This window comes from Liolophura sinensis, chromosome 1, assembly GCF_032854445.1.
Source record: "Liolophura sinensis isolate JHLJ2023 chromosome 1, CUHK_Ljap_v2, whole genome shotgun sequence".
In the NCBI taxonomy this organism is placed as follows: domain Eukaryota; kingdom Metazoa; phylum Mollusca; class Polyplacophora; order Chitonida; family Chitonidae; genus Liolophura; species Liolophura sinensis.
Window position 1 is genome coordinate 11227689 of NC_088295.1, and position 13534 is coordinate 11241222.

Genomic DNA, 13534 nt, shown 5'->3' on the forward strand with positions numbered 1-13534 from the left:
TTTCTGATCGTGTAAATATGTTGTCAAGAGTAAACATTGATGGAATAGTCCAAATTTTCCACAAATTAGACAAAATCATGTTTTATATTTACGACATTGGGAAAAAGATTTATTCTGCCTTTAGAACAACAGATTTATAACATAGCGGTGGTATAGTTTCAGCATTATAACTTCATTCACAACTTGAGTTATGCTTTGACAGCTCTACATTGAATACACATACCTGATTAACATGTAGTACTGTACATCTGTGATTACATGCTAGTATCTGCTCTGTTTGTGTGGTCAGTGACTGGAGTCAGGTAACTTTGGACATTGCTGTGCGTTGGCTGTTGCGTCAGTCCGGTCGCCCCCAGACAGAGTGTCGTCATGCCTGCATGAAGCTTGTGTATCAACTATGTGCACTGGTCTCAGGTATGTAGGAGATGCATCCCTCACTTTAGATCATCTTTATTTTATTATTAGCTGTAACAGCTCTATGGGAGAATGGCACTATAGTTGTTCTTGTTGTTTTGGATGTTCGTGTTGTTCTTGATTATGAGGTCCATTTTGAAAAGTGACATGTAACAGTTTGAGCTATTAGAGCAACACTCCTGGCAATGTAAAGGGAGTAATACCTGCATGTATACTATGAACATCACAGCTGTGATCACACACCTTCTATTTTAGCTTGTTTTATTGTCATTTTAAGTAGAAAACTATAAGTGGAGCTAAATTTGTTTGATGAATCTCTTGTGATCTCAACATGTATTTATCTCGTAACATTTCAGGGGTAAAGACTCCAAAAGAATACTTTTCTGCCTTCCTGAAATCCAAAACTGGGGGACCAAATTATTTTCTGAACAGGTATGTTTTGAACATGTTTTACTCCTTTATAAGTTGTGGCAACAGGGTAGTCTCCCAATTTAGTGTTACTGTTGTTCCAGTATCTTTTTAACATTGTTACAATGTGACTATTTTTATGCCATGTTCTGTCTGATTTGTAATTTGTCTCAACAAGGAAAGTAGCTGAATCTGTGAGGTGTATGTGCAAAAGATTTGTGAGGTTTACTTAAGATTCTCATCTCATCTCAAATGTCCAACATTTGATCTTGAACTCCAAAGCTTAAGTACATCCACATATGGCATGTTGTATTGCTCTGTATTATTTTGATGATGAATTGGCCATAAAATTCATTTATTCCAGGTTTGAAGGAGGGGGTCAGACAGGGAGGAATGCTGGCATTGCCTGTTTTCCTCAGCTCACTGACATGGCTGACACATTCAGCCTGTCCACAGCCATGGCGTGGTTTGATCTGCTGCTGGCAGCGCTGGACTGTTACTGCTGGGTGTTAGGGGAGGGGTTGCTCACACCGGCTGACCTATTCACTGGTACAGAACCAAATTTGAACATTATGTTAGTCGCAATGTGTTAATATCCCAAGGTACAAATATACATGGAGCACAATACTAAGGTGTGCTTTATAATGTTGCAATGTATGATAGTGCCTGTGCAATATTTTGTTAGGTTTAACTACATGTGTGTAATATACGATAAACAAAAATCATATTACACAGTTTTTTAATGCTTCTTCTGAAATTATATGATGTTGATACCTTGTATTCCTATCTTTTCATTCATTTGCTGTAGGAAAGAATAGCAAGGTGTTTGAGTCTGTGAGTCACTTTGTGGAGAAGGTAGCTCTGACGGACATTTCTACTGTTGCCTCTATGTTCCACAATGCACCTCACTCTGAGTTCTTCACACCTCGTGAGGTGGAGGATTACAACAGGTATGACCACAATTCTCACCATAATCTCCCACCCATAAAGTTCAGTTGAAATATCTGAGGAGCTGACTCATTAATGGAATCATTAGTGTGTGTCTTAAACATAGACTTCTCCTAAAGTTATACAATTAAAGGCTTGAATCAATCGCTGGTTAGTTTTGCTGCAGCTGTAAGTCGTGAGGTTTGTCATTTGCCTGTTTAATGTTGGGGGGTGGGGTGGTGGGTGAGGGGGTTATTCTGCCCTTAAATTATCCAGCTTTGTATAAGTGAAAACTGCTTAAGTATGGTGTATAGTTTGAACACAATGACTGAGGAACCTCTCAAAAATGTGATCCTGTGAGTTCAGCTCATGGTAGCTTCCTCTCCAGCCATACGGATCTGCCATAAGATCTGCCAGCAGCATGCAGATGGTCATGGGTTTCCCCTGGGCTCTGCCTATAGTTCCTTTCACCATAATGCTGGCCACAGTTATTTTAGTGAAATGTCCTTGAGTGTGGCGTAAACTCCAATCAAATAAATAATTTGAACACAAGTAGTTTTTTGACAAAAATAAAGCAGTCAATAGTTTCAGTTTTGTTAGAGAGAGAAACGGTGCTTGTACACGTCGGTATTGAATGTGTATTAACTGCTTTACAAATCAACTACATTTTCTGTATGTACCAGAATTGCAAGACACCTGTGGAAAGAAAGTGAAACCATAATGCTGAAACTTCCCATATCTACATATACATCTATTCATCCATTTTTATTGGTTTGATCCTGGACAGGTTGAAATGCACAGTGCTCGTGCGAGTGTTGAATTTCTTGACTCTACTGCTTGGGAAATACCCAAAGGATGCTGAGAAAGTGAGTAGATTGTATGATAGAGAATCTAGCAGCTCATGACAACATTTCTTAACATTTTTCAAAGTAAGCTTTATATTTATATATAATGTTTAGAATGAACTGTACACATTGTGTGATTTAGTATCTTTCAATGCATAATGAATGCCTTTCCTGTTGTCATGGTTTTAGGTAGTGCCTCCTGGTGTTTGGTCTGCTAATTTATGGGAAATAACCACTGCCTTGACTGTTCATCCAACATCACTAGGCTTTAACCTTGGAGATGTGGAGGTTATGTTAGGCTTACCACAGGAGGTACGTACGTGGAGATGTGGAGGTTATGTTAGGCTTACCACAGGAGGTACGTATATGGAGATGTGGAGGTTATGTTAGGCCAACCACAGGAGGTATGTATATGGAGATGTGGAGGTTATGTTTGGTTTACCACAGGAGGTACGTACATGGAGATGTGGAGGTTATGTTAGGTTTACCACAGGAGGTACGTCCATGGAGATGTGGAGGTTATGTTAGGCTTACAACAGGAGGTACGTACATGGAGATGTGGAGATTATGTTAGGTTTACCACAGGAGGTGCGTCCATGGAGATTTGGAGGTTATGTTAGGCTTACAACAGGAGGTACGTACATGGAGATGTGGAGGTTATGTTAGGTTTACCACAGGAGGTACATCCATGGAGATTTGGAGGTTATGTTAGGCTTACAACAGGTGGTACGTACATGGAGATGTGGAGGTTATGTTAGGTTTACCACAGGAGGTACGTCCATGGAGATTTGGAGGTTATGTTAGGCTGACCACAGGAGGTACGTACATGGAGATATGGAGGTTATGTTAGGCTGACCACAGGAGGTACGTACGTGGAGATTTGGAGGTTATGTTAGGCTTACAACAGGAGGTACGTACATGGAGATGTGGAGGTTATGTTAGGCTTCAACAGGAGGTACATACGTGGAGATGTGGAGATTATGTTAGGCTGATCACAGGAGGTACGTACATGGAGATGTGGAGGTTATGTTAGGCTGACCACAGGAGGTACGTACATGGAGATGTTGGGGTTATGTCAGGGTCACCACAGGAGGTACGTATGTGGAGATTTGGAGGTTACGTTAGGCTGACCACAGGAGGTACGTACATGGAGATGTGGAGGTTATGTTAGGCTGACCACAGGAGGTACGTACATGGAGATGTGGAGGTTATGTTAGGCTGACCACAGGAGGTACGCACATGGAGATGTTGGGGTTATGTCAGGGTCACCACAGGAGGTATGTATGTGGAGATTTGGAGGTTAAGTTAGGCTGACCACAGGAGGTACGTACATGGAGATGTGGAGGTTATGTTAGGCTGACCACAGGAGGTACGTACGTGGAGATGTGGAGGTTATGTTAGGCTGACCACAGGAGGTACGTCCATGGAGATGTGGAGGTTATGTTAGGCTGACCACAGGAGGTACCTACGTGGAGATGTGGAGATTATGTTAGGCTCACCACAGGAGGTACGTACGTGGAGATGTGGAGGTTAAGTTAGGCTGACCACAGGAGGTATGTGCATGCATGGTATCACATCTATATGACGATAGCTGAATTGTATGATGCATAAATAGTGTTGTTACCAAAAAAACAAGAACAACATCGAAATGCAGTCTTCCCATAGTGCTGCTTGTTATAACTAAACCAATGCAACCTAAATTTAAAGTAGTTTATGTTAGACTTTGAAGATGTTGATGGCAAGAAGCACTTTGCAATATGTTAAGAGTTCATGAAAATAGTGTCATTAAAATAGTGTCATTTTATTTGTTAGCAAATACAACATATATAGATTTTGGGTTTCTGACAATTACAGGTAGACAGTATGCTGTCAGTTTTCTCCAAATGTCTTCCCAGCTCTGTGAGGGCAGAGTTCACTGCTGGTTTGAAAAGAGCCCTGTCAGGACCAGAGTAAGTGGGTTGTTACACGTTTAAAGTCCATGTTAATTCATTTACTTGTATAAACAAATAGGTCAACAGTAGTTTTGATCTGTCAGTGAAGCATTTTCAGGGAGACAACTTGATTTCTGTTCATTGTTTGGGGTAACTTTTACCTGAATGATTCAGAACTGAAGAAATTACCTCATCGAAGAGCAGATTGTGATACGTGTATCTTCAGTTCATTATCCTGAACACAGCAGATGACAGCATTTCTCATTAAATCAGCATCCCAGTTTCAGTGGATTAGTGGTTGTAGCGGTCTCCCATATGCTTCCTCTACCCACACACTGACTGCTAGGTTATATATACCTTCAGAATTCCTCAGCCTTTTCACATATAAAGGAGAAGCTTTTAGTGTAATTTATGTACCTTTTTAATTTGATTTTTGACAAAACTATGTTGGTTGGAATGGCCAATTTCAGAGCTTGACAAAAAGTATGATTTTGTCAATATACCCAGCATAATGCCCTCAAAATGTGCTTAAATAACCATGGAGAAGAATTATAGTGTGAAAAACACACTGTGAGCACAACATCAGGCAGCAGCCAAATGAGTAAATATAAGCAAAAGTACAATAATGGAGAGAAGGATACGTAGCTCTCTTGTCATGATCCAGCCTCCAGGTACAGTGTACTCCCACTCTACAGTGATTGGTGCACATACAGTCACAGCAGTAGACAATCTGACATTTATATTTATAGACTAACATGTCTCACAGTACATTCTGACTGATAGTGACAAATCATTGATTACAAATCATTTCCCTTAATTCAGCGGTATATTGCCTTGTGCATTTTTAGTAAAAAAAAAGTAGCACATCGCCTTAGTGATATATCAGAGAGAGTACAGACATGTGGACTACCGTATAGCACAGTGGCAAACTTTTCTTTATTTTAACAGCTTTTTGTTGTAGAAAAATCATTGAATGTACTATGATTGAATTCCCACCCACATAATTCATATCCTTCATTTGGGGTTTTTGACATGTTCTTTTTGGTTTGTCTGTAGGAGTTTGATCAAACAGATACCGCTGGATTTCTCCCAGTCAGATTTAGACCACTTGACACTGGAGCAGACAATATCAGGCTACAAGAGGCTCCATAGTGTGGGGCTTCTTATCCCGGCTGTCAAACACCTGGACAGCCAGCAGAAGTTAGCACAGAAGCTTTTCAGTAATGTCCTCAAGGTAGGTATTGGTTTGTCAGGTTGACTTGGTGTACTTGTGTTTCTGGGTCACATCATAACATACACAAGAGCATTTGACTTCCAGTTTTCTGATGTGCATGAAATAACTTGATCTCAAGTTGATAATGTTTGATGTGACTTTGTACTCAGCATAAGTGGAGAACACCCTGTGTTTGTCAAATGATCATCCAATGAATGAGTAATTTATCAGATGAATTTGCAATTTCATCAAGTGTCCTCAAGTTGTATGGCTGGTAGAAGTGCTGCCTTAATGGATTGCATTAAAATGATAAGCATAAGTAAGCAGCATTTCCAGGTTGAGAAAGAGAAATTTATTAAATGATGTCAGTGACTGTTATTGTAGGTCCCAAAGTGAAATTGTTAACCCATTTCATTATTTTAATTGATGCGTAAGGGGATTTACATGTAGCTAATTTTAATTATCCTTAGGGAATAGTGACGGAATCTGAGAATTCCCAGCTGAGTGCTCTAACACTCAGTCCCAGTGCCCTCGCAGTTGCCAAAGGGTTGCTGGAACTAGCACTTAACCTTGGTCTACAAGTAAGTTACATGTACACTACTGATTTTGTAAAAATACATTGATATGACATAAAATTTGCACGTCATTGATTCCACATCCGCCCAACCTATTGACATCAATAAAAGATTATAGCATTGCTTTGGTTGTGTACTGAAGACAGTTTGACATTTTTATAAATGCATCATTATGATGGTGTTAAAATATTTAACTGTATGATAACATAAGCAAAAGTAATACCTTGTAACAAGTCATGCTTTTAATTTATGATGAAGGTGATGGAATAGATTTAAAAAATGAATAAATGAACATCAGTAAATTTTTGTTGGTTTACAGAAGAGTCTATTGGTTGAATCTCTGTTGGATAAGACACCAGTATCTGCAAGTAGCCGAGGCTGTAAGCAGTATCTGGGGGAATTGTTCTTTGCTGTCTTCAAACAAGAGATTAGCATAGAGGTGGCGAGGTCATCTGAAGATGTCATCCCTCTACTGGCAAGACATGCTAAGGACAAAGGGAGGAAAGTCTGTAGTATCCTGGTTGCCTCCCTTGACTATGTCAGTCGGGACAAGAAGATGAGAAAATGGTGAAATATAAAACTTAAAAATATTGCCTTTTACACATGTACCTTATTTGTTTTGTAGATTTTACCTGCCAGTAAATAGCTTTTGTTTGAAGTTTTTGTCAGCCTTTTCTGGCTTAGTGATTTGATACTGAAGGCAACAAATTGTTGACTAGTGTGGTCATTTGTTTAAGTCATTTCTCCTCGTCCTTTGTCAGATTTGTCATATTCTCAAAACCAGATGTCACTATAAAAAAAACAAAGTATTCTGACCAGATGTCACTGTAAAAACAAAGTATTCTGACCAGATGTCACTGTAAAAACAAAGTATTCTGACCAGATGTCACTGTAAAAAAACAAAGTATTCTGACCAAATGTCACTATAAAAAGCAAAGAATTCTGACCAGATTTTTCTATAAAAAACAAAAGTATTCTCACCAGATGTCACTATAAACACAAAGATTCTCAAGCATAAAGATGATCAAAAATTAAAGCAGTAGGGCTGTTGAATTGCGCAAATGAACCTTGTATTAACTTTCCCATTATATTTTTGTATGTCCACTTCAGTGAAGGAGAAAGTCTTGTGAAGATGTTGTTGTCAAACTGGAGCCGATTTAGTATCTGGTGGGACAAGTCTGCTACTGTGGAGCAGATGGCCATGTCACTCCTTCTCACCACCAAAGTCATCCTCATTGATAGTAAGGTAAGCCTCTTCTTGGGCAACATTCTGATATGTGCCTTGAGAGTGGCTATCAATCAGTTAGTTCAAATTACCTATAATGTACAATGTATAGGTACATACAGATGTATAGGTTAGAGCATTGTCAAGTAACATGATTATCACGTGATATTCAGGCCATACTCTGTATGAGCAAAAAGTGATCCGTGTGACATTCAGATTTGATGAACACAGTTACTGTCAAGTGTCATTATGTCATATTCATACACAGAAAATATATAAAACACAATGACTGTCAGATATCATCAGGTTGAGTAGTGTAAAGCTCTCCAGTATTATCATGATCAACATGTGACAGTCAGACATGATTAGCAGAAGGGCTGTTCAGTGTCATCGTGATCAGCATGTGACATTCAGAGTTGATTGGCACATGGACTGTCCAGTATTATCATGAATCAACATGTGACATTCAGAGTTGATTGGCACATGGACTGTCCAGTATTATCATGATCAACATGTGACATTCAGAGTTGATTAGCACATGGGACTGTCCAGTATTATCATGATCAACATGTGACATTCAGAGTTGATTAGCACATGGACTGTCCAGTATTATCATGATCAACATGTGACATTCAGAGTTGATTAGCACATGACTGTCCAGTATTATCATGATCAACATGTGACATTCAGAGTTGATTAGCACATGGACTGTCCAGTATTATCATGATCAACATGTGACATTCAGACTTGATTAGCACATGACTGTCAGTATTATCATGATCAACATGTGACATTCAGAGTTGATTAGCACATGGACTGTCCAGTATTATCATGATCAACATGTGACATTCAGAGTTGATTAGCACATGGACTGTCCAGTATTATCATGATCAACATGTGACATTCAGAACTTGATTTAGCACACTGAAATATTAAGATAAGTAATACATGTACATTTAATATTCAGATTTGATTCATGCCTTCTTTTATACATGTATTTTTCCTTTTAATAGGCTGTATCCAAACCTGACAGCACAGCATTCCCAGAAGTATTTGCGATGTACCAGGCAATGCTGACAGATTCCAAGTTGGAATTATCTTTTAAGGTATGTCGGTTTATTTGTCCTTTGAAGTGTCTGCAGTTAAAGAGATTTTGTGTGTATATTGGCATAAGTCATATACAGGGAATTAATGCAGTTGTGACTCAACTTTTTGTGCTTCTTTTGCAGAACCAGGCCTTAGATTTACTGCCATTTTTCTGCGATTTACCAGCTGCTGAAACTGATACTTTAAAGTAAGTTTTTGAACATCACTAAGCTGATATTTGCCCTTCTTGGAAATTTTTTTTGTTTTTAGGGGTCCCACGCAGGTAGTCTTGCAATACACCTGTTGTTTTCGTTTGGATTATCAGGGTCCACGCAGGTAGTCCTGCGGTACACCTATTGTTTTCATTTGGATTATCAGGGGTCCACGCAGGTAGTCCTGCGGTACACCTTTTGTTTTCGTTTGGATATCAGGGCCCCACGCAGGTAGTCCTGCGGTACACCTATTGTTTTCGTTTGGATTATCAGGGGCCCACGCAGGTAGTCCTGCGGTACACCTACTGTTTTTCGTTTGGATTATCAGGGGTCCACACAGGTAGTCCTGCGGTACACCTATTGTTTTCGTTTGGATTATCAGGGGCCCACGCAGGTAGTCCTGCGGTTCACCTATTGTTTTCGTTTGGATTATCAGGGCCCCACGCAGGTAGTCCTGCGGTACACCTACTGTTTTCGTTTGGATTATCAGGGTCCACGCAGGTAGTCCTGCGGTACACCTACTGTTTTCGTTTGGATTATCAGGGGTCCACACAGGTAGGTCTGCGGTACACCTATTGTTTTCGTTTGGATTATCAGGGCCCCACGCAGGTAGTCCTGCGGTACACCTCTTGTTTTCGTTTGGATTATCAGGGCCCCACGCAGGTAGTCCTGCGGTACACCTACTGTTCTCGTTTGGATTATTATTATTATTATTCCCACTGATTTGTGAGCAACATACAGCCTACACCCTTTGACCAATTGAGTTGAAATTTTTCAGCAAAATTCCCCAAATACCTGAAGCTGTGCACTACGGAGCTTGATTTTTTTATGTCACATGGTTTGGCACCCATATTGGATTTTGTATGAAATCGTTTAAACATCTTCTTCTCAAGAACCATTGAACGGATTATTCTGATGAAATCATTGACTTTCAGTAAAAACTTTGGAACTCGCCTTTGGTCGAAATTGTGTCATCACAGCTAGCTTTGAAATTTCAATTTCTGGTGTATTTTGAGCCACTGATTCCAAATCTGCTTTTATTTTTTGCCTTTGTAACTGTAAATCTTTGTAACTTTGTGAGATTAAGTCAAAAAACTCAAATTTAGTTGCATAATGTTAGTGACCAGTAACTGGAGAACTATGGAAGCTAGAAATGTAAAACTTGCACCAAATTGTAGCCCTGGACATGCTCTTCCTGAAACATGCCAACTGATTTGAGCTACGATCAATAATTTTCTCACTAGAAGCATTTAAATTGTTTTTTTTTTGTTTTTTTTTTCAGAAATAGATGTTAATCCCACTGCTTTAACATTGAGTTAGATGGCAACTGGACTAGGTTTATGCTATGCATGTCTCGTTGCTTTCTGTTGCGTTGTCCATGCTTTCTAGAAACGGTTGTGTGATGACATTGAGCTGTGCTGTCTTCTATTTTATGGCATACAATGATTACAACAACAGCAAACGACATGGACCCCGGTCGAAACTGCTTTGCATTTCCAGTTTTTTGGGCTCATTGCTTCCCACAAGCAAGTAATTTCTCATACCACTGCTATAAAGTAACATTGTTAACACTGCTGCTACTATCAATATCATAGGAGTAGGATCCAATCAGGATGCGTGTACCATGACACCTCTCATGGGTGCATGATTGTTGTATGACTTTACGACATTAAAACAAGCACATACATGTATATAATTTGCTTTTTGCTACAACAGCAATGTGCGTGACCTGTAAACAATTGTGTATGTATACACTGAAGTTTTACACCAATGTCAGCATGTTTCAGTGGTCTTCAAATGTGAAGAAGTATTAAAATCCATGAGTCTGTATGCCTGTAGAGTTTGTCACTAAAAGGACATTCGGTTTCTGCCTCAGCCTATGTACCTTGTACAAAGTCAGTGTGAAAACTCCACAACAATGTAACTTGATGTCTGGTGATTATGTGCAGTAGCTAATGATGACCTCACAGCATCATTCACCTGTGTTCCCAATTTCTACAAGCGTGGGAGTTTAAACTCTGGAATGTGTTATTATTTTCGCAGGATAGGTGTGCAATACATGCCACAAGTAGTAGGCTACAAACACCAGTGCTGTGAATTTGATTTGAATTTTGTGATAAATTGTCAAGCAGGAAAAAATACTTATTGTCACTCCTGGAAGACACGATGAATTTTCGGTAAATAAGTTCGTAAAAACCAGAACATGAACACGGGCAAATTCTGATCAGGTTGATACATTTACATCCAAGATGGTGGCATGGTTGTCCCACCGTGGGCGTACGACTGGGTTAGGATGGCAGGAAGGAATAGGGCCTGCGTACAATGGCAGGACTGGGGGCGTATGCTCTAACCAATGTAGGACACTTGGGTTAGGATGGCAGTAGGGAATGGATCAGGATCCGTGTATGATGGCAGGACTGTGGGTGTACTGTCTTTGAAAGATAGACATTTGGGTTAGCATGGCAGTAAGGAGTGGATCAGGGCCGTGTATGATGGCAGGACTGTGGGGATATGTTCTAACCAATGTAGGACATTTGGGTTAGGATGGCAGTAGGTAGTGGATGAGGGCCCGTGTATGATGGCAGGACTGTGAGGATATGCTCTAACCAATGTAGGACATTTGGGTTAGGATGGCAGTAGGTAGTGGATGAGGGCCCGTGTATGATGGCAGGACTTGGGGGATATGCTCTAACCAATGTAGGACATTTGGGTTAGGATGGCAGTAGGTAGTGGATGAGGGCCCGTGTATGATGGCAGGACTTGGGGGATATGCTCTAACGAATGTAGGACATTTGGGTTAGGATGGCAGTAGGGAGTGGATGAGGGCCCGTGTATGGTGGCAGGACTGTGGGGATATGCTCTAACCAATGTAGGACATTTGGGTTAGGATGGCAGTAGGGAGTGGATGAGGGCCCGTGTATGATGGCAGGACTGTGAGGATATGCTCTAACCAATGTAGGACATTTGGGTTAGAATGGCAGTAGGTAGTGGATCGGGGCCCGTGTATGATGGCAGGACTGTGGGGATATGCTCTAACCAATGTAGGACTTTTGGGTTAGGATGGCAGTAGGGAGTGGATGAGGGGCTGCGTACGATGGCAGGACTGTGGGGGTATGCTCTGGCCAATGTAGGACTTTTGGGTTAGGATGGCAGTAGGGAATGGATCAGGGCCCGTGTATGATGGCAGGACGGTGGGGGTATGCTCTAAACAATGTAGGACTTTTGGGTTAGGATGGCAGTATGGAGTGGATGAGGGCACGTGTACGATGGCAGGACTGTGGGGGTATGCTCTAAACAATGTAGGACTTTTGGGTTAGGATGGCAGTATGGAGTGGATGAGGGGCTGCGTACGATGGCAGGACTATGGGCGTATGCTCTGACCAGTGTAGGACATTTGGGTTAGGATGGCAGTAGGTAGTGGATGAGGGCCCATGTACGATGGCAGGACTGTGGGCGTATGCTCTAACCAAGTAGGACTTTTGGGTTAGGATGGCAGTATGGAGTGGATGAGGGCCCGTGTATGATGGCAGGACTGTGGGGATATGCTCTAACCAATGTAGGACATTTGGGTTAGGATGGCAGTAGGTAGTGGATGAGGGCCCATGTACGATGGCAGGACTGTGGGCGTATGCTCTAACCAAGTAGGACTTTTGGATTAGGATGGCAGTAGGGAGTGGATGAGGGGCCGCGTACGATGGCAGGACTGTGGGCGTATGCTCTGGCCAATGTAGGACTTTTGGGTTAGGATGGCAGTAGGTAGTGGATGAGGGCCCGTGTAGGATGGCAGGACTGGAGGCGTATGCTCTGGCTAATGTAGGACATTTGGGTTAGGATGGCAGTAGGTAGTGGATTAGGGCCTGCGTACGATGGCAGGACTGTGGGGATATGCTCTGGCCAATGTAGGACTTTTGACCAGGATCTAGCTGTAATGTGCTCAATTTTCCCTGAGTTTGAGTGTTTAACTTTGAGCAGTTCTTAACTAGCCGGTATGTGAGGGTGTGCTTCTCAGTATTCTCAACTTATAGTTTACATTATCTTAAGTTGATCTTAATGTTGTATGTGAATACTGGTTTGTTCTGTTTGAAGGGACTGCCTCAACCGGCTTGTGGCAGACCACTTTCCTCTCAAGAGTGCAGAGTTTACCAAAGGCACAGCCAAGTATGCTGACTATGCAGCTGCGCTGGATAAGGTGAGTGACAAGGGAGCATTCTGTTTGTTATATTATCCTACAGCAATGTGTGATTCCAATGGAATTTTTGTTAAATGATTGAATCTTTTAACAAGGTTCGGTTTAAAGTTTTAATTAATTTTTGTCTGCATGTTCAACTTGTTCTGTTTGAAGCTTTATCCCATGCATAGAGGATCTCCAATGAGTTTACAGATTCTCTTTATCCCATAAATGGAAAATCCAAAAAATGTACAAAATTATGCCTCAAATCAGCGAGAATATTTTGTTTACATTTTCTGCTTGCACAAGAGCGTGCAACATTGCAGAGGAATTTAAGTATGTTACGTCAGTCATTTGTGCTCAGCCCAAAGCCCAACATTTATAAACAAGATCAAATATACACCACACAAAAAGAGTTCAATGCAGAATGGCTTTATCTCACAAGCTTGGATAGGATTTCCAAATTATCATCTATATACATTAAAACACAGCAGCAAGCGATTCTTTGACATATCCGTCAACAGAAGTCG

The 13534-nt window shown here is 40.9% G+C and overlaps 1 protein-coding gene across 1 annotated transcript in view; it reads left to right on the forward strand.

Moving 5' to 3' along the window:
- LOC135466759 (DNA-dependent protein kinase catalytic subunit-like) overlaps nucleotides 1-13534 on the forward strand; it is an 84754-nt gene that overhangs the window by 23280 nt on the left and 47940 nt on the right. The window contains exons 30-43 of the mRNA XM_064744429.1: nucleotides 290-414; nucleotides 771-846; nucleotides 1187-1371; nucleotides 1631-1772; nucleotides 2537-2615; nucleotides 2784-2906; nucleotides 4449-4543; nucleotides 5582-5759; nucleotides 6209-6319; nucleotides 6633-6880; nucleotides 7424-7559; nucleotides 8552-8644; nucleotides 8768-8832; nucleotides 12923-13025. Coding sequence (XP_064600499.1) covers nucleotides 290-414; nucleotides 771-846; nucleotides 1187-1371; nucleotides 1631-1772; nucleotides 2537-2615; nucleotides 2784-2906; nucleotides 4449-4543; nucleotides 5582-5759; nucleotides 6209-6319; nucleotides 6633-6880; nucleotides 7424-7559; nucleotides 8552-8644; nucleotides 8768-8832; nucleotides 12923-13025 — 1759 coding nt within the window. The remainder of the gene's footprint in view (nucleotides 1-289; nucleotides 415-770; nucleotides 847-1186; nucleotides 1372-1630; nucleotides 1773-2536; nucleotides 2616-2783; nucleotides 2907-4448; nucleotides 4544-5581; nucleotides 5760-6208; nucleotides 6320-6632; nucleotides 6881-7423; nucleotides 7560-8551; nucleotides 8645-8767; nucleotides 8833-12922; nucleotides 13026-13534) is intronic.